The 25,398-nt window shown below is 45.4% G+C and overlaps 2 protein-coding genes across 16 annotated transcripts in view; both read left to right on the top strand.

Moving 5' to 3' along the window:
• The window catches only part of pleca (plectin a), a 73,151-nt gene extending 50,570 nt beyond the window's left edge, over nucleotides 1-22,581 (top strand). For all 15 annotated transcript variants that reach the window (XM_035183207.2, XM_035183208.2, XM_035183210.2 and 12 more), the window contains 27 exons: nucleotides 8-114; nucleotides 290-409; nucleotides 495-590; nucleotides 1,534-1,661; nucleotides 2,248-2,341; nucleotides 2,459-2,613; nucleotides 2,922-3,294; nucleotides 3,405-3,482; nucleotides 3,564-3,725; nucleotides 3,815-3,919; nucleotides 4,254-4,349; nucleotides 4,503-4,628; nucleotides 4,827-4,979; nucleotides 5,255-5,409; nucleotides 5,489-5,615; nucleotides 5,919-6,102; nucleotides 6,243-6,263; nucleotides 6,762-6,919; nucleotides 7,217-7,395; nucleotides 7,483-7,621; nucleotides 7,712-8,068; nucleotides 8,316-8,399; nucleotides 8,501-8,605; nucleotides 8,967-9,065; nucleotides 10,709-14,056; nucleotides 14,622-21,596; nucleotides 21,693-22,581. In XM_035183207.2, the coding sequence (XP_035039098.1) occupies nucleotides 8-114; nucleotides 290-409; nucleotides 495-590; nucleotides 1,534-1,661; nucleotides 2,248-2,341; nucleotides 2,459-2,613; nucleotides 2,922-3,294; nucleotides 3,405-3,482; nucleotides 3,564-3,725; nucleotides 3,815-3,919; nucleotides 4,254-4,349; nucleotides 4,503-4,628; nucleotides 4,827-4,979; nucleotides 5,255-5,409; nucleotides 5,489-5,615; nucleotides 5,919-6,102; nucleotides 6,243-6,263; nucleotides 6,762-6,919; nucleotides 7,217-7,395; nucleotides 7,483-7,621; nucleotides 7,712-8,068; nucleotides 8,316-8,399; nucleotides 8,501-8,605; nucleotides 8,967-9,065; nucleotides 10,709-14,056; nucleotides 14,622-20,849 (12,977 nt within the window). In that variant the 3' untranslated portion in view covers nucleotides 20,850-21,596; nucleotides 21,693-22,581. The remainder of the gene's footprint in view (nucleotides 1-7; nucleotides 115-289; nucleotides 410-494; nucleotides 591-1,533; nucleotides 1,662-2,247; nucleotides 2,342-2,458; nucleotides 2,614-2,921; nucleotides 3,295-3,404; nucleotides 3,483-3,563; nucleotides 3,726-3,814; nucleotides 3,920-4,253; nucleotides 4,350-4,502; nucleotides 4,629-4,826; nucleotides 4,980-5,254; nucleotides 5,410-5,488; nucleotides 5,616-5,918; nucleotides 6,103-6,242; nucleotides 6,264-6,761; nucleotides 6,920-7,216; nucleotides 7,396-7,482; nucleotides 7,622-7,711; nucleotides 8,069-8,315; nucleotides 8,400-8,500; nucleotides 8,606-8,966; nucleotides 9,066-10,708; nucleotides 14,057-14,621; nucleotides 21,597-21,692) is intronic.
• A 562-nt stretch (nucleotides 22,582-23,143) lies between these two features.
• LOC118124966 (doublesex- and mab-3-related transcription factor B1) lies at nucleotides 23,144-24,304 on the top strand. The gene is made up of 2 exons (XM_047344221.1): nucleotides 23,144-23,520; nucleotides 23,904-24,304. Exons 1-2 carry the CDS (start codon nucleotides 23,160-23,162, stop codon nucleotides 24,137-24,139), a joined length of 597 nt encoding a protein of 198 aa, XP_047200177.1. The 5' UTR covers nucleotides 23,144-23,159; the 3' UTR covers nucleotides 24,140-24,304.
• Nucleotides 24,305-25,398: the final 1,094 nt, after the last annotated feature.

Below are 25,398 nucleotides of genomic sequence, written 5' to 3' on the forward strand. Positions count from 1 at the left end.
TTTCCAGATGTTGACGTGCCTCATCCAGATGAGAAGTCCCTCATCACGTATGTCTCCTCGATGTATGACGTCATGCCCAGGGTGCCTGACGTACAGGACGGTGTTAAAGCCAACGTGAGTCGTCCTCTTCCACAGCATCAAACCATCGTCACATCGTGATGAAGCAACAGAGACAAATAGTTTCTTCTCATTTTGAGACTTTAGCATTTAGAATTTGTAGTATTTATCTTTCTGTTCGTGCAGTAAGACTTCCTCCTCCAGGTGTGAACATGTGTGTTTGTATCTCCAGGAGCTGGAGCTGCGCTGGCAGGAGTACTACGAGGTCGTCACCGTGCTGCTGCAGTGGATCAGACACCACATCCTCGTCTTCGAGGAGAGGAAGTTCCCCAACAGCTACGAGGAGATCGAGGTGAGCGGGTCAAATACGTGAGAACACACTGATAAACAGCAGAATGACATCAATGAAGCTGACTCGTCTCTTTTCTGATCTGCAGGTTCTTTGGCGTCAGTTTCTGAAGTTCAAGGAGACAGAGCTTCCTGCGAAGGAGGCGGACAAGAACCGCTCCAAACACATCTTCAAGTCCTTCGAGGTGAGCTCTCGTGGATCTGTTCACAGGATGTGTTGAAGCAATTTGTACCGAGGATCCTTAAAGCTGCTGTAATTAAATATACCCGAGACCAATTACACTTCCACACTGATAGTTAACCTGTAACCGTTCTGCCTGCAGGGCGCAAACACAGAGTAGAACAGATTAACACCAGGACGAGTTTCTATAGGGATTCAAACCGTCGGTAGATACGTCTCACCACGTGTCCAGGGTTCGTTTAACTGGACGAGACTTAATCAAGGTTCCTCAGCAACAGATTGTTCTTATTTTACTCGCAAGTGTTTTACTGCAACTCTCAGTGGAAACACGGCCTCAGATACACAACCAGGCGTTAAACAGTCTGTTCCATATCTACGCATTTGTTAGATTCTCGTCTTTCTTGTCACTGTGGTCATTTAAGAAATTTGCCGATGATCGATCCAGGTGCAGTGCAAAGTAGAATTTACTGCTTTCACAGTCTGGGAATCTAAACATCACAATCACCAGTCCAGTTGTTTTCATCTCAGGTGGAACACACCCACATATTTGAATGGCTGTATTGATTCAGCTGATGTATCTGTTGTTGTGAAAGTCAAGTCGAGTCAGAGTTATTTATACAGCAGGTTAAAAACAACAGGAGTTGAGCCGAAGTTCTTCACGATCGTGGCGACGAAAAAAAAAGTACAAGTACGGATAAAACAAAATTAAAAAACGTGTGAGATGAAGGTGCAGTAAAAGACACACAAGATAAAAGTAAATGAGATTTTAAAAAAGTCAAGAATCATGAGACAAAATCAGACTTTTGAAGCAAGATTGAAAGAAATTAGATTTAAAATGAGCAGAAACAGAAAAGCTCTTTAGTTTTTAGGGGATTAAAAGAAGTTTGGAGGAACAACTAAGTGCCACAGTTGACTAATTACAGTGAATGAACTCTCCTATGTCCCAGGGTGCAGTCCAGGCCGGTCTCGTCAAAGTGCCACCGGGCTACCATCCCCTGGACGTGGAGAAGGAGTGGGGTCGCCTGCACGTCGCCATTCTGGAGCGAGAGCGGCTCCTCCGGACAGAGTTTGAGAGGTGAGTCGACCACGGAACTAAAAAAACTCATCACATGCTCGACCGCTCCCACAGGACGTGAAGAAACTCTCCCTGGCTGCGTGACCATGACGATGACTCACCCCCGAAAGAGCGGGTCCACTTTTGTAATACAACCACACTGAGTTGGCTTTGTAGGGTGGAAAGTGAAAAAAAAAAAAGACTCACATTAGGACAAACCCATGACAAACGTGTCATCGCCACGGCAACAGCATCACAATAATGATGCTTTTTCCTTTTTTTTCATCACATGGTGGGTGGGGCGCTGCTTTTTATTTTGCTTCTCAGGACACTTAAGAAAGTTTTGTATTAAAAACCATCTTCCGTAGTTCAGTGCGCACACAGAGCTCCATCATGGCTTTCATGACACAGGGATACGACTTCAGGTTTTACTTCCGCCAAAGGACGGAGTGAGTGTTAATTCAGCTTTAATTACGTGTGAGGAGATGGTTCTGCTCTGGTTGATCTCATCAGAGCAACAGAGGTGGTTTGACTCTCAGGTGATTCAGTGTGTTTGAAGATGTCTGACCTTTGACCCCCCCCGCCCTCTCTCTCTCTCTCTGTGCAGGCTGGAGCGACTGCAGAGGGTCGTCAGTAAGGTCCAGATGGAGTCAGGGGTGTGTGAGGAGCAGCTCAACCAGGTGGAGACGCTGCTGCAGACGGTGAGACACCAATAAAGTTTCATTTCACCAAGACAAAACGAAATCTGTCACAGAAATGATTGTGGCCACACGCAGCGCTGTAATCCCCGTGTGTGTGTGTGTGTGTGTGTGTTGCAGGACGTGAGGATGATGAGCTCGGGGAAACCTGCTCAGCACGCAGCAGAGATGGAGGCAGATCTGGAGAAAGCCGAGGGGATGATTCGCTTCCTCTTCAACGACGTGCAGCTGCTCAAAGACGGACGCCACCTGCAGGCGGAACAGATGTATCGCAGGTGCAAAAAAAAAAGCAAACTCCACAACATTTGAAAAGACTGAAGATGAACAGTTTCTGGAATTATTAGATAAATTGATGGTTGTAGCTCCTGCTGCTGATCTGTGCTTTTATGCATTTGATCCATTTTTAATCCCTAAAGTTGTTTTGTCCATTAAACAGTAACTAAACAACCTTAAATCTGTGAAGTAGGAACAACAAATTATGTGAAACCTTTGATTGATAAGGTTTAAATTACTAAACACATATAATAGTTGTTGTTAAGTAATGTTCAAACTCTTCAGCACTAACTGAAAGTCTTTATTCTAGAGTGTATCGTCTGCACGAGCGTCTGGTGAACCTCCGCAGCGAGTACAACCTGCGGCTGAAGTCCGGCGTGACCATCACCCAGATCCCCATGACGCAGATCCACACGACCCAGATCCCCATGACGCAGATCCACAAGGCCCAGGTCCAGGTCCTGCAGCAGGCCCCCATGAGGCTGCGGCCCGAGCTGGATGAAGTCACCCTCCGCTACACCCAGGACCTGCTGGGCTGGGTGGAGGAGAACCAGCGGCGCGTGGACAACGGAGAGTGGGGCTCCGACCTGCCCACGGTGGAGTCGCAGCTGGGCAGCCACCGCGGCCTCCACCAGTCTGTGGAGGAGTTCCGCTCCAAGATCGAGAGGGCGAAGGCTGACGAGGTACGAAACAGGCGCGAGAAACCAGGAGGAAATGTTAGGAAGTGGAGGAGAGAGATTTTATACTGGGTTCATTCATGATCATCTGACCTATGACCTCTCCTCTTCTCCAGAGTCAGATCTCTCCTGCCAGTAAGGCTGCGTACCGCGAGTATCTGGGAAAACTGGAGCTTCAGTACGGAAAACTCCTGGTAAGTTACAGCAGATAAAGAGAAACCTTCACATTAGAGATATAATAATTTCTGTGTTTCCTAACGTGTGTTTCGCTGCAGAGCGCCTCGAAGGCCCGTCTGCGCTACCTGGACCAGCTCCACGCCTTCGTCATCGGCGCAACCAAAGAGCTGATGTGGCTGAACGAGAAAGAGGAGGAGGAGGTCAACTACGACTGGAGCGACCGCAACCCCAACATGGCGTCAAAGAAAGAGAACTACTCGGTACAGTGGCAGGGTGACGATGTTTTACACACAGCGACGTGGTTCTGGATTCTGCTGTAACAGCTGGATGTTGTTGTTGTTGTCATCAGGGTTTGATGAGAGAGCTGGAGCTCAGGGAGAAGAGGGTGAACACGGTCCAGACCACAGGAGACAAGCTGCTGAGAGACGGACACCCTGCCAAGCAGACTGTGGAGGTAGAAGTTCACTGTTATCACACTAGAATACTTTTAGACACATACAAATAAAACAAAACACAAAATTTCCACTGCACGACAAACGTCCTCTATTTAACCTTGCACCTCTTTACTATGATATGCACATTTAAAGTGTAAACAATGTGAAACCATCATAATTTAAGCTGCTTAGTTACATGAAATGAAACAAATAGAAATATGAAGAACAAACCAGGTGTGTGTCAACGGCCAAAGTGTAATAATTTGTTAATCATCATCTAGATTCAAATAAAACAGAAGGCCTGCACCTTATTGTCCTCTTCATCAGTTCAGTCTCCTCCTCTTCCCTCCTCAGGCGTTTACTGCAGCTCTGCAGACTCAGTGGAGTTGGATCCTCCAGCTGTGCTGCTGCGTCGAAACCCACCTGAAAGAAAACACGTCCCATTTCCAGGTGTGTTCACTGACTTTGTTCCTTATCAACTCTCTTAAGACCAACTTCATGTGATCGGTGTATCTGTAAAGAGTTCAAAGGCTCACCTGGAACCAGTTCACACATGTTTTTTTTTTACAGTAAAACTTAATTCCTCAAATTCCTTTCTCCCAGTTCTTCTCTGACGTGAAGGAGGCAGAGGAGCGGATTAAGAAGATGCAGGACACGATGAAGAGGAAGTACACGTGCGAACGGAACGTCACGGCCACGCGGCTGGAAGACCTGCTGCAGGACGCAGCTGTGGGTTCATTCATCACTTTAAACAAATTCATATATTTCAACTGTTGATTTAAATCAACACAAGGCGCTAAAATTGACGATGAAATATATCTACAGATTTTAAATCCTAACTTTAGAGCAACTTCACAGCAACTTATGAGTTTGTGTTTGTATTGATTTTAATCTGACACACTTTCCATGTGATTTCCTTTTCAATAGGATGAGAAAGAGCAAATGACAGAGTTCAAAACTCACCTGGAGGGTTTGAAGCGAAGAGCCAAGACCATCGTCCAGCTGAAGCCACGAAACCCCACCACTCCGTTAAAGGGCAAACTGCCCATCCAGGCTGTTTGTGACTTCAAGCAGATGGAGGTGAGCATCACACACTGAGGTCTTCTCCTCACTCCTGTACATTAGTTGGTCTGTTTGCAGGATTATGCAAAAACAACCAAACAGATTTTCACTAAACTTGGTGGAAGTATGTGAGATGGGTGAGGAAAGAACCCGGTGAATTCTGATTTGGCAGGTTCCCTCATTGTGTTGATTAATTTCTAATAAAGAGATCACACACGACTTTCTATTTTAATAGGAACGCAGATACTTTACAGGACTCGGTTGGACGTCAGCGTGTGTTTATTTTCCTCCAGATCACCGTCCACCGAGGAGATGAATGTGCTCTGCTGAACAACTCGCAGCCTCACAAGTGGAAGGTGCTGAACGATAAAGGCTGCGAGTCGTCCGTCCCGTCCATCTGCTTCCTGGTTCCGCCCACCAACAAGGAGGCGGTGAACAGCGTTGCCGGGTGAGCTCAGTTAGATCAGCTACCGAAATTCACTCCCCTCACTGACGCACATGTGTAACGTCCACGTTTCCTTCCTCAGACTGGACGGAAACCTCCAGCGGCTGCAGACGATGTGGCAGACGATGTCCGTGGACATGAAGAGTCTGTTGTCGTGGCAATACCTGATGAGAGACATCCACATCATCAAGACCTGGAACATCAGCATGGTAACAGCAGAAGCTAACACACGGATACAAGTTTCTGTGAAATCCCTGAAGACATTGGTTTTTTGTTTTCTAAGGCATCACTAGTTAATAAACTATAAATCATTTATATAAATTGGTGGTAAAGTGGTTAGCACTGTCGCCTCACAGAAAACAGGAAAACTTTTATTTTATTTATAATAACATTATACTTGTAAATCCATATATGGATAAATTGACTCGGGCTATATGAAAAAGTCTATTATATTATTATCACAGATGAAGGTGTTTTCCTGATGTTTGATTTCCCCTGTGCTCCCTCAGTAGTTTAAGACCCTGAGGGTGGAGGAGTACCGCCTGGCTCTGAGGAACCTGGAGCAGCACTACCAGGACTTCCTGCGCGACTCCCAGGACTCGCAGATGTTCGGGGCCGAGGACCGAATGCAAGTGGAGTCCAACTACAACAAGGCCAACACGCACTACAACACGATGGTCAGCACCGCAGAGCAAGGTGTGTACCGGTTGGTTGTTAAAGCTCATGTGACACTGAGGCGGGAAACAGTTTTTATTTGACATTTTCTCACTGACACGTTCGAGTTGACATCTGATCATTCATCAGTGTGTAAGTTGACTGTCGGGTTCATGTTGCAGGATACGTGCCAGCCAGGACAGGTAAGGGGCTTCGGATGAGCTGATTGTGTGTCTGTGTGTGTGTGTGTGTGTGTGTGTCTCACTTTATTCATTAACTCAATCAGCTTCTTCACTTCCTCCCTAACTTCTCTGTGTTTCTCTTGTTGTCTCTGTGCATGTGTGTCAATTAATGATTTAATAAATTAACCACGATAACAGATTATCAAAGTGGCACCAATCACGCATGAAGACGTAGATTTGTTCCAGAGCACAGATTGTAGTTTTATCAGATTATTTGTTTTAAAGTGTTAATTTAGATTTTAAAGGCTTCAGTTATTTACAACACAATATAAATAATAATAACAATTCTATGTCACTTTAACTAATACTCTTTTCAGACTTCTCCTGCAGTGGTTTGATTGTTGGCTCAATTTAATCCTGACCTGAACTAATTACCAGCTCGTGTTCTTTGCAAACAGATTAAATATGTTAATAAATATATGAATATATCTTCGATACACGTTATTCTGAATCAACCAGGTGAGCAAGATGAGTCCATTTGCAAGACCTACCTGACAAAGATCAAGGAACTGCGTCTGATGCTGGAGGGATGCGAGAATCGAACGGTGACGCGTCTTCGTCAGCCCGTGGACAAGGAGCCGCTGAAGGCCTGTGCCCAGAAGACCGCGGAGCAAATGGTACGGTCCAGAAAAATATGAACCAAATCCCAATTGAAGCTGTATCACACTTTTAAACTTGTGTACGTTTAAACCGTGGACTGTTTATAAAGATGGACGACATGACAGGCCAAAGCGTCTTGATCGCCCCCTGGTGGCTGGCTGCAGTATAGATCATAACCTCTACCTACTCCATGTTAGCGGATGGGACATGGACCAAAATAAAAAGACTGATTCTACTGACTTGATTCTAATACCAGTACTATGTGCATGATATTGGCTGAAATACTGAATCTTTCCCTCTTTGCTCGGTGGCAGAAAGTTCAGTCTGAGTTGGAGGGCCTGAAGAAAGACTTGAGCTCCATCGCTGAGAAGACGGAGGAGGTTCTGGTGTCTCCTCAGCAGTCGAGCTCGGCCCCGATGCTGCGCTCGGAACTGGACGTCACCCTGAGGAAGATGGACCACGTCTACGGCCTCTCGTCCGTCTACCTGGACAAGTGAGGCCCTGTGACTCTCTCTCTCCCTGTGGATTCACAGCTGTAACTTTGCTTTTTTTTAACACAACGTGCGCTGTTCAATTTCAGGCTGAAGACCATCGACGTCGTGATCAGAAACACCAAAGACGCTGAGGACAGGCTGAAGAATTATGAGACTCGTCTGCGTGACGTCAGTAACGTGCCCGCGGAGGAGAAGGAGGTGGAGGAGCATCGCACTCAGCTGAAGGTCCGTCCTCTTTTTTCACTCATACCTACAATCACATTTTAATGTTTGCTTTGAAGGAGCCTGTTGTGACTTTGATCTTCTCTGTGACAGTCCATGCGCGACGAAGCAGAGGCCGACCAGGTGGTGTTCGACCGCCTGCAGGACGAGCTCAGGAGAGCCTCGACCATCAACGACAAGATGACGAGGATCCACAGCGAGCGGGACGGCGAGCTGGAGCATTACCGTCAGCTGGTCAGCAGCCTCCTGGAGCGCTGGCAGGCCGTGTTCGCTCAGATGGAGCTGAGGCTGAGGGAGCTCGACCTCCTCGGGCGCCACATGACCTCCTACCGCAGGAGCTACGAGTGGCTCATCCGATGGCTCGGAGAGGCGAGGCAGAGGCAGGAGAAGGTCCAGGCCCTGCCGGTCGGTGACAGCAAGGCTCTCAAGGAGCAACTGGCAGAGGAGAAGGTACTGGAGGAGAGAAGCTGTCACGCCCCCTGGTGGGCAAACTCGCAGCACAGATTCAGAATCAGTTCTCTCTCTGAACATCGATTCCTCTCTGGCTGTCGTCAATTTGAGTTGTTGTGTTTTTGATAATGAAAATAAGCCTTGTAGCTGTAGCTTTCTCTTTTTGTTGGAAAAAATAATTCAACTATGCTTTAAAAAATAAATAATTTTCATACTTACAATGAAATGTTTTCATTTTAACTTAAAGAAACTCCTGGAAGAGATCGAGACCAACAAGGACAAGATTGAAAACTGCCACAAAGATGCCAAAGCGTACATCGACTCAGTGAAGGTTCGTACTAATAACTTCAGCTCTGCAAGGAATTTTATTTCCTGGCTCGACTCAAGGTATTTTTTTGGGCTTGTCTTCATTTTGTTTTCGTTCCTTTTTAGGATTATGAATTCCAGGTTTTGACCTACAAAGCCCTGCAAGATCCAATCGCATCTCCTCTGAAGAAACCCAAAATAGAGTGTGCGTCGGACAACATCATCCAGGAGGTGGGTTTCACACACAGAACTGCAGCTGATGGTCGCCTGACCTTGTTAATGCGTTAACAATAGTTGGACCTTTTGGGAAATATAACCTATTTCCCGTTTTCTGAGTCAGCAGCTTAAGTTTAGCACAAAGGCTGGAAACAAGGGGGGATTGTTAGCCTTGGTCGGTCCAAAGATCAAATAATGGACATTTCTGTATCACACAAGCAGTAACAGGGACCTTATTTGTCATCACCATAATAAAAACACATCTAAAAATGCCTTTAACAGTTATAAACACAATCCTGGTAACCAAATCTACTGTTAAGAATAATATCATATCATGTTTTAAAAGTTGAATAATGATTCTGTTGATTTCTTTCAGTACGTCACCCTGAGAACACGCTACAGTGAACTCACGACTCTCAACAGCCAGTACATTAAATTCATCATGGAAACACAGCGCCGCCTGGAGAATGATGAGGTAATTACACTCACTAACGACAGGCCGCAGCTTCACTAACGCAAACCACCGCTGCCTGTTAACAGAGTCATGAACGGGAAATCATTTGTCATTAAATACATATTGAATATTGACTCTTTAATGTACGATTGTGAGGCGGACGAGAGCAAAGAGTGGTGACGCAAACTGTTTCATGTTGCATCACATCCCCCCCCCACTAGGATATCTGTCTCTCATTCCCCGACTCTGTGTATTTTAGTCAAATCATGTCACGTAGATTTGTACACGTCAGATTCAGCCACGTTTTTTCTAACTGCTCAGCTGCTTGTCCGACTTTTTTCATTTGGTATCTGCTTCTTAATTTCCTCTTGAAATCACTTGTGATTTGAAGTTTTTTTTTTTCTGGCTCGGCTCCTTTCTTTTCAATCTGCACCTCAACCGTTCTTTTCTCCCCTTTTCCTCTTTTCTAACTTTCTGTTGTGTTTGATCCTTTGATCCCTGCTCGCCAGTGCTTTGTCATGACGAATATTAATCACGAGCTTAGGAGATGAAGCACCAGGTATTTAACAGAAGACCCTCTCAGTTATATCACATCACCCGTCTCCACTTCAGACCCTTGTTACTGTCATTGAAGAGGAAGGTTCAGGATGTTTGGGAAACCTTTTGCAACCGAGGCCATTTTCAGTTTTTTAAGAATTCTTGTGGATTTTAACTCTAAACAATCAGTGTCATTGTCCTGATTTTATTTTTGCTTGTACTAAAAAATGTTTAAACAACCAATTACACGAGCAAAATATTCATGTTGTCTTAATTTGACATTTGGACACTTTTTGAAGGAGTCATTAGTTTCAAACGATTTTGAAAAGATATTACAAAGCAAAACAGCAGAACCTGTTTTCTGAGGAACTGAAACCAGAAAATGTCAAATTTTTTAACCAGTTGCTGTTTAACAACGATGTCCCAAACAAAAGCTCAATTTGAAGTCAACCTGGGTTTTGAAAATGCTGAACCTTCCTTATAAATATCAGTCACCTGCACTTCAACATTCCTGATAAACGGTCAAACTCATCTCTGGCTGTTTATCTGTCGTCACAGTTGATGCGTCTTGATCTTGGATTCGTGTCTCGTCGCCCGACACTGAATCTAAGCTTCCTTTGTGTCGTGTGTTGACATCCGGGTGTGTTTGCTGCATCACTATGCTCATCTTCATAATGTGGCTTCTCCGGTTCCTACACCTCGACTTCTGACTTGCTGTGATGTAAATCCATAAACAACTGTTTCCGTCACTGTGCTGTTTCGTGGGTTCTTCGTTCAGTCGTGGTGTATTTCACAAATATGATAAAGCCTAATTTGCACCGTAACTGTTTAGATTATTGATCAATTAAATTGCCTCAACTGCATGAAATCACAGTGTCACGCTGTGTTGTGAAGTAAAGTGTTGTTCTTTGTGTCATACACTGATTAAACATGACAGACATTTCCCAATACTGTGTTTACCCCTAGTTTAAAATAACTGTATATTTTCTGTTGCTGTAACATATCCTCATGTATTTACATTTTTATGTATCTACATGTATTATTAACGCAGAGGATCTATTTAATAGAATAGCACCTCTAACATGCTCTCAATTCTCTTTGCTCCCTCTTTGCTTCTACTAATACAGAAAGCTTCTGAGAAACTAAAAGAAGAGGAGAGGAGAAGGCTGGCCGAAATACAGGCCGAGTTAGAGAAGCAGAAACAGTTGGCCGAGGCTCACGCTAAATCTGTGGCCAAAGCAGAGCAAGAGGCGCAGGAGCTGAAGCTGAAGATGAATGAGGAGGCCGGCAAGAGGCAGGACGTGGCTGTGGACGCTGAGAAACAGAAGCAGAACATACAGCAAGAGCTGCATCACCTGAAGAGTCTGTCCGAGCAGGAGATCAAGTCCAAGAATCAGCAGCTAGAGGAGGCGCTGGTCAGCCGCAGGAAGATTGAGGAGGAAATCCACATCATCAGACTCCAGTTAGAGATGACAATAACACAGAAGACGACGTCCGAGTCTGAGTTACAGAAGCTCAGAGACAAGGCCGCGGAGGCTGAGCAGCTCAGGAAAGCTGCACAGGACGAGGCAGAGCGGCTTCGCAAGCAGGTCACCGAAGAGACTCAGAAGAAGAAAAATGCTGAAGATGAGCTCAAGCGTAAATCTGACGCAGAAAAGGAAGCTGCCAAGCAAAAGCAGAGGGCACTGGATGACCTGCAGAAATTCAAAATGCAAGCAGAGGAGGCCGAGAGGCGTATGAAGCAGGCCGAGGAGGAGAAAATCAGGCAGATTAAGGTCGTGGAGGAGGTGGCACAGAAGAGTGCGGCCACACATTTGCAAACCACATCCATGTCATTCAATGAAAAGGCAACAAAGCTCGAGGAATCCCTTAAGAAAGAGCAGGGCACCGTTCTGAAGTTGCAGGAGGAAGCTGACAAACTTCGAAAACAACAGGAGGAGGCAAACAAAGCCAGGGAGCAAGCGGAGAAGGAGCTTGAAACCTGGAGGCAGAAAGCCAATGAGGCTCTCCGCTTGAGGCTACAGGCCGAGGAGGAAGCCCAGAAGAAGAGTCAGGCCCAGGAGGAGGCAGAGAAGCAGAAGCTTGAGGCCGAGCGAGACGCCAAGAAACGGGGCAAAGCTGAAGAAGCTGCTCTTAAGCAGAAGGAGAATGCAGAGAAAGAGTTGGAAAAACAGAGGAAATTTGCAGAACAAATAGCTCAGCACAAGCTGTCTGCAGAACAAGAGTGCATCCGCTTAAAGGCCGACTTTGAACATGCCGAGCAGCAGAGGGGCCTGTTGGATAATGAGCTCCAGCGTCTGAAAAACGAGGTGAACGCTGCTGAAAAGCAGAGGAAACAACTGGAGGACGAGCTGGCTAAAGTCCGGAGTGAAATGGACGCCCTCCTGCACATGAAGATTCAAGCGGAGAAGGAGACGCTGTCAAAAACTGAGAAGAGCAAACAGCTTCTCGAGTCTGAGGTGCTGAAAATGAAACAGCTTGCTGAGGAAGCCACCAGGCTGAGATCGGTTGCCGAAGAAGCGAAGAAGCAGAGGCAGATCGCGGAGGATGAGGCGGCGCGGCAAAGAGCAGAGGCTGAAAAAATACTCAAGGAAAAACTGGCTGCCATCAACGAGGCGACACGTCTGAAGACTGAGGCAGAGATGGCTCTAAAAGCTAAAGAGGCCGAGAATGAAAGACTGAAAAGAAAAGCCGAGGATGAAGCTTATCAGAGGAAGATGCTGGAGGACCAAGCTACTCAGCACAAACAAGACATCGCGGAGAAAATCACACACCTGCAGAGCTCGTCTGTTTCTGAGTTGGGGCGACAGAAGACTATCGTGGAGGAAACGCTGAGGCAGAAGAAGGTGGTTGAAGAAGAAATCCACATCATAAAGATCAACTTTGAGAAAGCATCAAAAGAGAAGTCCGATTTAGAGTCGGAGTTGAAGAAACTGAAGGGTATCGCAGATGAAACGCAGAAAAGCAAACTCAAAGCTGAGGCGGAGGCAGAGAAACTGAAAAAGCTCGCAGCGGAGGAGGAGAAGAAAAGGAAAGAAGCCGAGGAGAAGGTGAAAAGGATTACTGCAGCAGAAGAGGAGGCAGCAAGACAATGCAAAGCCGCTCAGGAGGAAGTCCAGCGCCTCAAAAAGAAAGCTGCCGACGCGAATAAACAGAAAGACAAGGCAGAGAAAGATGCAGAGCAGCAGGTCATTCTGGCCAAAGAGGCCGCACAGAAATGCACGGCTGCAGAACAGAAAGCTCAAGATGTTCTCAGCAAGAACAAAGAAGACACTCTCGCTCAGGAAAAGCTGAAAGACGAGTTTGAAAACTCCAAGAAACTTGCACAGGCGGCTGAGAAGGCCAAGGAGAAAGCAGAGAAAGAGGCGGCTCTGCTGCGTCAAAAAGCCGAGGAGGCTGAAAAACAGAAAAAAGCAGCGGAGGATGAAGCTGCTAAACAGGCCAAAGCTCAAAAAGACACAGAGAAACTGAGGAAAGAGGCCGAGGTCGAGGCCTCGAAGAGAGCGGCAGCGGAGGCAGCAGCTCTGAAGCAGAAGAAGCAGGCGGATGCAGAGATGGTCAAGCACAAAAAAGAAGCAGAACAAGCACTTAAGCAGAAGTCTCAGGTGGAAAAGGAACTTACAGGGGTCAAACTGCAACTGGACGAGACGGATAAGCAGAAAGCTTTGTTGGACGAGGAGCTTCAGAGAGTTAAAGGTGAAGTGAATGATGCCGTCAAACAAAAGGCGCAGGTGGAGGATGAACTCGCCAAAGTCAAGATCCAGATGGACGAGCTCCTGAAGCTCAAGCTGAAAATCGAGGAGGAAAACCGCCGCCTCATGAAGAAGGACAAAGATAAAACACAGAAAGTTCTTGCAGAGGAAGCAGAGAAAATGAAGAGCTTGGCAGAGGAAGCTGCGAAACTCACTGTGGTGGCTGAAGAAACAGCCAGACAGAGGATGATGGCTGAGTCTGACCTGGCTGAGCAGAGGGCTCTTGCAGAGAAGATACTGAAGGAGAAGATGCAGGCCATCCAAGAGGCCACCAAACTGAAAGCCGAGGCGGAGGAGCTCAATAAACAAAAGAACCAGGCCCAGGAAAAGGCTAAAAAACTACAGGAGGACAAACAGCAGATCCAGCAGCGTCTCGATAAGGAGACGGAGGGTTTCCAGAAATCCTTGGAGGCTGAGCGAAAGAGGCAGCTGGAAGTTTCAGCCGAGGCAGAGAAGCTGAGATTGAAGGTGAAGGAGCTCAGTGACGCTCAGGCAAAAGCTGACGCGGATGCAAAGAAATTCAAGAAACAAGCCGATGAGGCAAAAGCTCAGCTTCAAGCGACGGAGAAGCAAACTACAGAGACTGTTGTGCACAAGCTGGAGACACAGAGGCTCCAGAGCACCAGAGAGATGGATGACCTGGCGAAAAAAATCGCTGACCTGGAGAAGGAGCGAGAGAAACTGAAAAAAGAGGCGGAGGCGGTTCAGAAAAAATCTAAAGAGGTATTGTGCCATGAAGTTCTCAGTTTGTAGAACCCCTGCTAAACACACTAACCACAGGACAGGAACATTTCATTTAAATTGCAGTGTCTTTAATTAACAGCCAGCAATTTATATGAATGTCATTCAAAACACAATAGTACAGAACTAAAATGTTTATTTACTCTCTCGCTGAGATGAAATGATTGATGCCTTTCTCATTTCTGTATGATAAATATGCAGCTAGACCCAGGGAACAGTTAGCTTAGCATAAAGACTGGAAACTGGAGGAAACACTTATTTTTTTTGGCTGATAAAAAAATAAGTGATGCAAAATTAAGTTAGAATTTGAAGGTGTTACCGTCGGACAGAGCCAGGCTAGCTGTTTCCTCCTGTCTACAGTCTTTATGCTAAGCTAAGCTAACCATCTCCTGGGTCCAGCTTCATATTTACTGTGCAGTCATGTGAGTCATCAATCAAAGCTATTTCTAAAATTGTTGCACTATTTAAATATTTCTTTAAGATGATGGGTCAATTTGGGTTTTGTGTCATTTTATTGATTTTATATCTTCTTTTTTTTCCCAAACAGATGGCAAATGCCCAACAAGAGCAAATTGAGCAACAGAAGGTCAAACTTCAGCAGACTTTCCTCACAGAGAAGGACGTATTGCTGAAAAGAGAAAAGGCGGTGGAAGATGAGAAGAAGAAGTTAGAGAAACAGCTCGAGGATGAAATGAACAAAGCCAAAGCTCTGAAAGATGAACAAGAACGTCAGCGGAAGCTAATGGAAGAAGAGAAGAAGAAACTCCAGGCCATAATGGATGAAGCCGTAAAGAAACAGAAGGATGCCGAAGCAGAGATGAAAAACAAGCAGAAGGAAATGGAAGTGCTTGAAAAGAAACGGCTCGAACAAGAAAAGCTCTTTGGAGAAGAAAACAAAAAGCTCAGGGAGAAACTTCAGAATCTGGCGGTTGCCCCTAAACAGGTTGAATCCCAAACAAAGGATACTGAAGTCCAGACTGATGAAGTCCCAGAGGACCAGTTAGTTGCCATGACCATGGTGGGAACAACAAAGAGTGTTTTCAATGGTTCTGTTGAAGTGGACGCAGCGAAGAAAGATGGACAATCACCTTTATCATTTGAGGGAATAAGAGAGAAGGTTCCTGCCGAGAGGCTCCACGACATTGGGGTTTTAACCAAAAAGGAGTTCGACAAATTGAAAAAGGGCAAAGTTTCTGTGCAAGACCTGGCAAAGACCGATAAAGTCAAATCATGTCTTAAGGGTCAGAACTGTGTTGGAGGTGTCTTGACTCCATCCAAAGAGAAAATGAGTGTCTATCAGGCCATGACGGAGAACAGGATTACTCCCAACACTGCCACGATGCTGCTGGAGGCTCAGGCAGCTTCTGGTTACATCGTCGATCCAGTGAGAAATAAACTCCTCTCTGTAGACGAGGCTGTTAAGGACGAGGTCATTGGACCTGAGCTCCATGATAGGATGCTCTCTGCAGAGAGAGCAGCCACTGGCTTCAAAGATCCATATACTGGAGCCAAAATCTCTCTCTTTGAGGCCATGAAAAAGGGACTTATCGAGAAGGAGCAGGCCACCAAATACCTAGATGTGCAGCTCGCAACTGGCGGCGTCATTGACCCTATCCATAGTCACAGGGTACCCCTCCAGACGGCCTACAAGCAAGGTCAGTTTGACGCAGACATGAATAAGAAACTGGCCGATCCCAGTGATGATAGCAAGTTATTCATCGACCCCAGCACTCAGGAGCAACTCACTTACAAACAGTTGCTGGACAGATGTACCAAAGATGCAGAGACAGGCCTGCTGATATTACCAGTAACCGACACAGCTGCTCAAAGTGAAAGATACACAGATGTGGAGGCCAAAGAGGTGCTCAGCAAGGCTCACGTTGATGTGCCTTTTGGACGATTCAAGGGAAAAACTGTCACCATTTGGGAAGTCATCAATTCAGAATATTTCACTGAAGAGCAAAGGCGTCAACTGATTCGCCAGTACAAGACAGGCAAGATCACGGTGGAGAAGATTATTAAAATAGTCCTCACTGTTGTGGAAGACAAGGAGAAAAACAATGCAAATGTGTTTAATGGACTGAGGGCTCCAGTGTCTGCCAATGAATTGTTAGAGTCTAAGGTTATAAACAAAGACTTGTTCAACAAGTTGAGTAACGGCAAGATAACAGTTAAAGAGATCTCTGAGATGGAGTCTGTAAAGAAAGCACTTCAGGGAACAGCGAGCATTGCCGGAGTGCTGAATGAACAAACCAAGGAGAAAATGCCATTCTATCAAGCTATGAAGAAAGAGTTACTGTCACCGGAAACTGCACTGAACCTCCTTGAAGCTCAAGCAGCGACAGGGTTTGTAATCGATCCCGTCAAAAATGAGAGGGTCCCTGTAGATGAAGCTGTAAAATCGGGTCTTGTAGGTCCAGAGCTGCATGAGCGTCTTCTGTCTGCTGAGAGAGCTGTCAACGGCTACAAAGACCCGTATACAGGAAAGAAGGTGTCTCTGTTTGAGGCGATGAACAAAGGCCTTATTAAGAGAGACCACGGCATGCGTCTGCTCGAGGCACAACTCTCAACCGGTGGAATTATTGACCCCGTTAAAAGCTATCGCATCCCACATGAGGTCGCCTGCAAGCGAGGATATTTGGATGAGGAAACCTCCAAGACCCTGAACAAGAGCACTGATGAAACAAAGGTCTTTTATGATCCTAACTCACAAGAGGATGCGACCTACACACAGCTCATGAACAAATGTGTCACTGATAAAGAAACTGGACTCCCGTTGCTTTCCCTCTCAAAGAAGGCTGCAAAGCCCAAAGAAGACAAACAGATTACACAGGCTAAGATTACTGAGGCTAAGATTACAGAGGCTAAAACAGAAGAGGCGCTTAATCTGTCAACTATGGAGCTGGAGTATGGAGCTTTCAAAGGAAGAAAGGTCACCATTTGGGAGATCATACACTCTGAATACATCACTGAGGAGCAAAGAATACAGCTTATTCGACAGTACAGAATGGGACAGGTGACAATTGAAAGGTTGATACAGATTGTAATAACGATGGTTGACGAAAAGGAGGACAAAACCAAGGAAGGCGTCTATTTTGAAGGCCTCAGGGCGCCGGTCGCTGCCAGCTCATTACTCGATTCCAACATCATCGACAAGGCGACATTTGATCAACTCGAACAGGGTAAAAAGACGCCTAAAGCAGTCGGTGAAACTGACAAGGTCAGAAAGTACCTGCAGGGCACAGACCGCATTGATGGTGTCACCATGGAAGATTCAAACGAGAAGCTAAGCATTTATCAAGCAATGAAAAAGAACGCTTTACAACAAAACACTGGGCTTGCACTGCTGGAGGCCCAAGCTGGAACTGGTTTCATAACTGATCCAGTCAAGAATTTGAAATACTCTGTGGATGATGCTGTGAAGGCTGGAGTTGTTGGCCCAGAGCTTCATGAGAAACTTCTCTCAGCTGAAAAGGCAGTGACAGGATACAAAGATCCATATACAGGCAACAAGATTTCTCTATTCCAAGCCATGAAGAAAGAACTTGTTCTGAGGGAGCATGCTATTCCTCTCCTGGAAGCTCAGATTACTACCGGAGGGATCATTGATCCAGTCAGCAGCCACCGTGTTCCCAATGACGTGGCCATTCAGCGTGGCTACTTCAGTAAACAAATGGCCAAGTCCTTCAATGAACCTTCAGGTGACATTAAAGGCTTCACCAATCCCAACACCAATGAAAGTGTCACTTACAAGCAGTTGCTGGAGAAATGTGCAAGAGATCCCACCTCTGGTTTGTGCTACCTGCCTCTGTCTAAAGTCGAGGCCCCTGCTCCCGTCGAGAAATCCTATCAGTACACAGAAGAACAAGCCCAAACAGATCTAGCCAACACTCAAATCGAGATCCCTCATAAGAGTTTTGCAGGACAGAGTATGACCATTTGGGAAGTCATGAATTCAAATATGCTTCCAGAGAAAGAGAGACAGCGCCTCCTGGAGCAGTATCGCTTGGGGCTAATCACAAAAGAGAGAATGCTCATCATCATCATTGAAATAATTGACCACAGAGAGACAATAAAGTCAGATCAGGGCATGTCCTGTGATGTCATCAGAAGAAGAGTTACTATTGAGGAGCTTTACAGTGCTCGAATTATTGACTTGCAAACCTACAACCTCCTCAAGCAAGAAAAGATGTCTATCCGTGAGATCATGGAAATGGAATCAGTCAAACGGTACCTCTTTGGCACTGGTTGTATTGCTGGCATTATGTCAGACAGTCCATCAAAGATCAGCATTTACCAGGCCATGAAGAGTGGACACATTCAGCCCGAAGTCGCTTTGAATCTCCTCGAGGCCCAAGCAGCAACAGGGTTCATGATTGATCCAGTCAAGGATGAGCTTCTAACTGTTGATGAAGCTGTGCGCAAAGGTCTTGTGGGCCCTGAACTCCATGACAAACTTCTCTCTGCTGAGAGAGCAGTCACCGGCTACAAGGATCCGTACACTGGAAAAGTGATTTCTCTCTTCCAAGCCATGAAAAAAGACCTGATTCCTGAGGATTATGCCTTGAGGCTTTTGGAGGCCCAGAATGCCACTGGTGGATTCATGGATCCTGAATACTACTTCCACCTCCCCACAGACGTAGCTATGCAGCGTGGATACATCAACAAAGAGACACTTGACAAAATTTCCGAACCTACCGGGGATGTGCGTGGATACACCGATCCAACAACAGACGAGAAGCAGTCCTATGCCCAGCTGCTGAAAAGATGCAGAGTGGACAAAGCAAGTGGTTTGAGGCTGCTCTCTCTGGCAGACAGAAAACTCCTCTTCAAGGGTCTCAGAAAGCAAATCACTGTGGATGAGCTGCTTCGTTCACAGATTATCACCCAAAAGACATACAACGACCTCATTGAAGGCATCATTTCAGTGGAGGAAGTCAGCAGAGAAGTGAAGAAATACCTCGAGGGTACCAGTTGTATTGCTGGTGTGTACGTAGAATCTAGCAAAGATCGGCTGTCTATTTATCAAGCAATGAAGAAGAACATGATCAGACCAGGAACTGCCTTTGAGCTCCTTGAGGCTCAAGCCGCCACAGGATATGTAATTGATCCAATCAAGAACCTTAAACTAAATGTCACGGAGGCGGTGAAAATGGGTGTTGTTGGCCAGGAGTTTAAAGATAAACTGGTCTCAGCTGAACGAGCTGTCACTGGCTACAAGGACCCTTATTCTGGCAAAGTCATCTCTCTATTCCAGGCAATGAAAAAGGGCCTCATTCTCAAAGACCACGGCGTCCGTCTGCTAGAGGCTCAGATTGCCACTGGTGGGATCATTGATCCACAGGAGAGCCATCGACTGCCAGTTGAATCGGCATATGAGCGTGGCCTCTTTGATGAGGAAATGAATGGAATCCTCACCGACCCATCTGATGACACAAAGGGCTTCTTTGACCCCAACACTGAGGAAAATCTCACCTACCTCCAGCTGATGGAGAGATGTATGACAGACCCAGAAACAGGCCTTGCTCTGCTGCTGCTGAAAGAGAAGAAGCGCGAGAGGAAGACATCGTCCAAGTCGTCTGTTCGTAAACGTCGGGTCGTCATCGTCGATCCAGAGACCGGTAAAGAGATGTCTGTGTATGAGGCGTACCAGAAAGGACTTATTGACCACCAGACATATCAAGAGCTTGCAGAGCAGGAGTGTGAATGGGAGGAGATCACCATCACCTCATCTGACGGAGTTGTGAAATCCATGATCACTGACAGACGGTCTGGTCGGCAGTATGACATCGATGATGCAATCTCACGCGGCCTGATTGACAAGTCAGCTCTGGAGCAATACAGAGCAGGAACTCTCTCCATCACAGAGTTCGCAGACATGTTGTCTGGGAACATGAGTGGTTCCAGGTCACGTTCCTCCTCCTTTGGCTCCTCTTCTTCCTACCCCATGAGCCCAGCACCCGCCATAAAAACACCAGCAACTACATGGGTCGATCCCACAGAGGAAACTGGCCCTGTAGCTGGAATCTTAGACACAGAAACACTGGAGAAGGTGTCCATCACTGAGGCCATTCACAGAAACCTTGTGGACAACATAACAGGCCAGAGGTTGCTGGAAGCGCAGGCCTGCACAGGAGGCATCCTGGACCCAAGTACTGGAGAGAAATTTGCTGTTGCAGATGCAATGAACAAAGGGCTTGTGGATAAGATTATGGTGGACCGCATCACTCTGGCACAGAAGGCCTACAATGGGTTTGAAGATCCTAGAACAAAATCCAAAATGTCAGCAGCTCAAGCTCTGAAGAAAGGCTGGCTGTACTATGAGGCCGGGCAGCGCTTCCTGGAGGTCCAGTATCTTACTGGTGGTTTAATTGAACCAGATGTTACCAGCAGAGTATCCGTAGATGAGGCAGTGAAGAAAGGCACCTTAGATGCACGCACTGCACAAAAGCTGCGAGATGTTAGTGCGTACTCCAAATACCTTACATGCCCTAAAACCAAGCTTAAGATCTCTTACAAGGATGCAATGGAAAGAAGCATGATAGAGGAGGGGACCGGTCTCCGACTCCTCGAAGCAGCCTCTCAGTCTAGCAAAGGCCTTTACAGCCCCTATAGCATCAGTGGGTCAGGTTCCGCTAGTGGGTCACACTCTGGTTCAAGAACTGGATCCAGGTCGGGCTCCAGAAGAGGCAGCTTTGACGCCACAGGATCAAGTTTCACCACAACCACCTTCTCGTCCTCCTACAGTTCCCCCAGTTACACTCGTCGATACTGATGAGAAAGAATACACTATCAAACCACAGTGCTCACAAGATGCCTAAATCAGTGGAATAAAGACTTCCTGTATTCTGCTCTGCATGTGGTTGTTACAGTACTTTTAATATTTAATTTTTTTTACAAGTTGCATAATTTGGATGTTTGTATATTTCACATATTTTACTTCTAGTTATGTTTATGCTACTTTATGAGACGTTGATTTTACTGCAAGATTATGTAACGGTGGATTATTATATCCAATATCTATCAGAAACATTTTTAACTGTATGTTTTTTGGTTTAATATCACAAGCATCAATTTTTCCACAAACATGAATTTAACGAACCAAATTAAGTGCACACACAGACAGAGTTTCTTTGTACATGCATGTATTTCTGAATTGTAAAAATCTGGTTAAAGAAAGATAAAATCCACTCTGCAGAGCAGAATTAGGAGTCTCTCCCCAAGATGAACGACACCTAGTGTCTGCTTTAAGAATGACAAGCTTCAAGATCTTTTCTCAGTGGGCCACACTGACACATATACTCCACCAGTATCCGGACTCCAGTGCATTCCCAACGGGGTGTCGTCAAAACCTGCAGTTGCAGCAACATGCAAACCTTATGAAATGAACTCCCAAAGATAAAAACTCCTACAAATGGAAGGAATATGCAGCCTGATATGACCATTAACACCATCCTGGACTTAACATCCAACCTCAAGACAAACACATGAAAGTCCCAGCCGTGTTGGACACTTACAACAGGTACGTAAACAGACGATTCACACACACACTGCTTGACTCTGTTTGTGTCATTCGTCCTGAAGTCTAATGTTTGTGTTCCTTGTGTTTCTGGTCCAGGTTTCGTCTCCAGCTCCTATCAGAAGTCTTCCACAGACCCGAGGCTGTAACTCGGACTGTGACCTTTACTGTAATCGACCACTTTATGCAACACTCCAGAGAAAAACTTGGTTTATTTTAACTGTGCAACCATTTTGAACCTATAGCATCTACTCTAGAACTCATTTAAAGGCCTAAAACCATGCTTTGTAAGTGCCTGCAAAATACTGTTTAACACTGTTGAGTAGTACGAGGTGGTTAGACTGTAAACTTGCATGACTGAAGGAGCAATGCTACTCATAAAGTATAATTACTGTGTTATCAGGTAAAGCTTTTGACAGTCCAGCTACAGTATGTCACAATCTGACTTTAAAAATACTAACAGTTTGTTTCAGTGTCTCGTCACACGGGGCTGTAATGTGTGGTTTGAATGTTCAGTAGCTGAGATTTGAATATTTTTCCTTCCCAGACAGGTAATGTCTGTACTGTATATTGATGATGATATAGAGGACTATTGCTGAAAGCCATGAATTAACATTTCTTTGAGAAAGATCTCCGAGCTTTGCCACCAGACCCAGTATTTGTATTTTCCACCACACGTACTTGTTTTGAATTAAATTCTTCTTCTCTGTAAAGCAGCACATTTTGATCTATATCATTTTATTTTCGTACTCTGTCGTGTATCTCTGCTTTGCATGATTTACTAACATTTACAAGGAGCGGGAAAAAAAATAAATAGTTGTATTCGTTTAAAGCATTTGTTTTATTGCTACGTTTCAAGAGGTCTGAAGGATGTATTTTAATCAGGGTCACGGAGCCTTGTTAAAAAAAATGGTGTATTTATAATAAAATGGTGACAAGGAATTTTATTGTAACACCCTACGCTATGTAAATAAAGATGGAAATTACAGGTTTTGTGTTTGTATTCATTACAACTTTACACTCAACTTTGATAGTGTTGACATGTATTTAATGTAGTTGAATGGGAAAGTGACACTAATCTAGATTAGAGAGAGAGAGAGAGAGTGTGTGTGTGTGTGTGTGTGTGTGTGTGTTCTAGTGGAAATATTGACTTTAATTTGTGTATGTGTGCTGTATGGCGACCACATAATATAAATAACGCATAAATAATATTTATTGGTTGTGTTATTCTATCTATTCTATCAATTATTTCCTTTTTTCTCTATTCACATTATTTATTTCCTTATTCTATCCATTCTGTCTTTTCTTTCTTTCTCTCTTTCATTCTGTCCGTCTGTTTTTCTCTCTTTCTTCCTATTCACATTATTAATTACATTATTATTCTCTCTGTTCTGTGCATCCAGTCTCCTCAGCCACAGGTCAGCACCTTGTGATCTGATTGGATGATTGGTGCCTGCATGTTTATTATATCAGCCAATTAAAATGTTGCCATCAGGTATCATCAGTTATTATCAGTTATCATCAGCTACCATCACTTCTCATCACTTCTCTTCACGTCTCGGACTGATGTCTTTGTCCAAACCTGAGCGCAGGGAGCGGAAGTGTCCCCGCTGCCGCTTCCACGGCATCATGGTCCCGCAGAGGAACCACACGAGGACGTGCCCGTTTCTCCAGTGCGACTGCTGGAGGTGTTTACAGGTCACTGCGAGTACACGGGTCAGGGCCCCCCAGCCGAGTAGACCCCAGGATCAGGAGCAGCGACCCGGTGGCCCCGGCTCCGCGGCCCCGCCCGCAGAGGCGCCTCCCTCGGCCACATCTCCCGGACCCGGGGCCTTGGACCTCCGCTGCAGAGCCGCCGGGGGAGAAGGGCGTGTGGCCCGGCTGGAGAGGAGCGAGGAGCCGCCCCTCACTTCCACCGCAGCTTTCAGTGAGTATCATGATGATACAGATTTATAAAGACATATAAATACATATTCAGACTTTGAATCTGTGTGTTTAGAGCCACGCAGGTGACCGTTAGGAAATCAAACGGCTGACAGGTCACGAGAGGATCTGACGTCATGTCACGGTTTTTCATTGTTAATGTGAATTATCTGATTTGTGATTGACGAGTAAAAACATTAAAACTATATTAGAGACCAGAAGTTCATGTAGTTTTACTGTGTTTGTCCTGAAGAGACAAACATGTTCTTCCTGGTCTTTTATTTCCATGTCTTGTCTTGTATTACTAACATTTATATTCGTTGCCATTACATCTAAATGATTAGTTATTTAACGTCGCAGCTCATATTGTTTCCATTTCCCTTCCAGATGCTCCGTTCTTTAACGAGATGTTGGAGATTCCACCCCAGTTCCTTCCCCTCCCAGTCCTGATGCCAGTTTATTACCCAGACACCTTTGCTCCGTATCCGACCTTCTTCTGCACCCCCCTGTGGGTGACACCTGTGCCTGCTGCCTTTTTCAACAGTGGCCTCCTTGGACCATGCCCCCATCTCCCAGCTGCAGTTGAGGCCGGACTTCTGGCTGTGAGTGCTTGTTCCTCTTAACTCGGTACAGATTGAATATTAAAACATTCTTCATGTCATGTGATATCATCAGTGTCGTCCTCCCGTTTCTTTTGAATGTGTCAGTTCTGGAGACAGCTCCTCTTCAGCCCTTCACCTCCTCCACCTCCAATGAACCCCTACCCTTCTCCACCTCCTGAGGCCCCCCTACCCTTCTCCACCTCCTGAACCCTACCCTTCTCCACCTCCTGAGGCCCCCTACCCTTCTCCACCTCCTGAGGCCCCCTACCCTTCTCCACCTCCTGAGGCCCCCCTACCCTTCTCCACCTCCTGAGGCCCCCTGCCCTTCTCCACCTCCTGAGGCCCCCTGCCCTTCTCCACCTCCTGAGGCCCCCCTACCCTTCTCCACCTCCTGAGGCCCCCCTACCCTTCTCCACCTCCTGAGGCCCTGCAGCCTCTTTGGCCCGAACACCCTGAGCTGAACATAGTGGAGGTGGATTAAAGCGTCACTGTTTCACGTCGATGTGCTGATAAAGGTTTCGAGGCTTTGTTTGACGAAAGCAGAATTTGTTAAATTATTTTGTATTTACATTTTCAGAAATGCTAATAAAAGCAGTTTTCTTCAGACTGGTCTGTTGTTTGAGTTATTTTCTGAGATTTAATGTGAAGAGAGATTTTGGTAGATCGGTTGTAAATGAGCAGTCTGGTGTAGTTTTGTATTTTGGGGGAAATTTGTTAATTTATAAAGAATAATAACTACTTAACTATTACATTTACTTAATTACTAACACCACCATGACTCTCCAACATATTAATGATCAGCTATTGATTATTTATTAAATGTATTTTACAAACACATCTTTTAATCTTAACCTGTAACAATCATGATCTCCAGCTGCTATCATTTCATTCTGTCGTATTAATCTGAAAAATAAGTGACCAAAGAAATGAGGAGCAGAAGTTTAAAGTGGCAGAAAAAATTAAAATAGTTATTGAATACAAAAGTAGAGTAAATGTACTTAGTTACTTTTCTCTAGTGGTTAGTGCAGAAATGTGCATTTTGCACTATTGTCCACCAGGGAGCGCAATTTCTTTACTCCCCCTAACCATCACTTAGATGTGTGTCTGAAGTAATAACTCATGACTGAACTCTGCTCTGCAAACATCAAGAAAGAGATAAAATAGTAGATTTTTGTTAAGTTTCTTTTCTTATTGTCTCACACATTCATATTTTATTCTTTGCAGTTTTACAGATGTTTTAAAATCCCGCACCGTGTGTCTGATTACCAGGAACCTGTGAA

Source organism: Hippoglossus stenolepis, chromosome 17 (assembly GCF_022539355.2).
Source record: "Hippoglossus stenolepis isolate QCI-W04-F060 chromosome 17, HSTE1.2, whole genome shotgun sequence".
In the NCBI taxonomy this organism is placed as follows: domain Eukaryota; kingdom Metazoa; phylum Chordata; class Actinopteri; order Pleuronectiformes; family Pleuronectidae; genus Hippoglossus; species Hippoglossus stenolepis.